At 43.7% G+C, this 1,417-nt stretch overlaps 1 protein-coding gene across 1 annotated transcript; it reads left to right on the top strand.

Moving 5' to 3' along the window:
* The first annotated feature begins 209 nt into the window (after positions 1-209).
* On the top strand, positions 210-1,169 carry LOC135888317 (olfactory receptor 10A7-like). The gene has a single exon (XM_065416129.1). It carries the CDS (start codon positions 210-212, stop codon positions 1,167-1,169), a length of 960 nt encoding a protein of 319 aa, XP_065272201.1.
* Positions 1,170-1,417: the final 248 nt, after the last annotated feature.

The raw sequence follows: 1,417 nt of genomic DNA, 5'->3' as shown, positions 1-1,417 counted from the left end.
TAACTGGGTGACAGCTCTCTGGGGTGTGTGGGGAAACTCTATGGATCTCTCTGAAGTGAAGAAGTTTCTCTGTTGTGAGACAATATAAACCCAGCTCTCAGTTTGTAATGGGAACTCTTATAAGATCAAAAGATGGAAATCTATCTAATTTCACAGTAGAGCCAAATCTTTTGATGTTCATTACTTTTCATTATCACAGGATTCATCTCATGGAGAAAGGAGATGTGGAAAATCAAACAGAAGTCACGGAATTTATCCTCCTGGGGTTTGGGGATCTCCCAGAACTGCAGATCCTTCTCTTCCTGGTTTTCCTAGTGATCTACATTGTGACCATGGCCGGGAACATCCTCATCATTGCTCTAGTTGTGATGGATCAGTACCTTCACACCCCCATGTACTTCTTCCTGGGGAACTTGTCCTGCCTGGAGACCTGCTACACTTCTGCCCTCCTGCCCAGGATACTGGCCAGTCTCCTGACTGGGGACAGAACCATTTCTGTGGGGGGCTGCATGACACAGTTTTTTTTCTTTTGTTTTCTAGCAACTACAGAGTGTTATCTCCTGGCAGCGATGTCTTATGATCGGTATTTAGCCATATGCAAACCACTGCACTATGGAATATGTATGAATGGCAAGTTGTGCCTCCAACTAGCAGCTGGGTGTTGGATAAGTGGATTTCTACCTTGTACAATAATGATGTGTTTTATGTCACAAGTAATTTTCTGTGGCCCCAATGAAATGGACCATTTCTTTTGTGATTTCACCCCAATGCTAAAGCTCTCCTGCAGCGACACCAGCCAGATGACGCTGGTTCTTTATATATTTTCCTTCCCAGATGCAGTTTCCCCATTTCTATTAACCTTGACATCCTATGTTTGTATCGTTAGCACCATCCTGAGAATCCCTTCCACCACCGGGAGGCAAAGGGCCTTTTCCACCTGCTCCTCTCACCTCATTGTGGTAACACTTTTCTATGGGACCATAATGATTGTCTACATGCTACCAAAATCCAGCAACCTGAGAGCCCTGAACAAAGTGTTCTCTGTCTGCTACACAGTCCTGACTCCCTTGGCCAATCCCCTCATCTACAGTCTGAGAAACAGAGAGGTCAAGGAGGCCCTGAGAAAAGCTGTCAGGAAATGTCTGGCCCTCACAAAGAATTCAGACTAGTTGAATGAAATGAGGATCAATTAATCTGGTTTCTATTGTGAAAGAAGGAGGGTCTAAGTGGGCCCTGATACAGAAATGCAGTATACAAGAGATGCGTGTGCGTGCACATACACACACACATATATAAATATAAGAGAGATACAGATGGTTGGAATTTTGCAGTGGGAGGAGGGGAGAGAAGATTTTGACTTTTCATCAAAATAGCAAACCTGAAAAATGATTTTTTTTTTTTCCTTTTTGGCAACTGA

Source organism: Emys orbicularis, chromosome 13, assembly GCF_028017835.1.
Source record: "Emys orbicularis isolate rEmyOrb1 chromosome 13, rEmyOrb1.hap1, whole genome shotgun sequence".
Taxonomy (NCBI): Eukaryota; Metazoa; Chordata; order Testudines; family Emydidae; genus Emys; species Emys orbicularis.
The sequence above is the reverse complement of the archived record's forward strand: the minus strand, read 5'-3'. Positions and strand labels throughout refer to the sequence as shown.

What these genes read in the sequence shown, in the direction of transcription:
- LOC135888317 (XM_065416129.1), top strand. Translation starts at nt 210, where the DNA reads ATGGAGAAAGGAGATGTGGAAAATCAAACAGAAGTCACGGAATTTATC.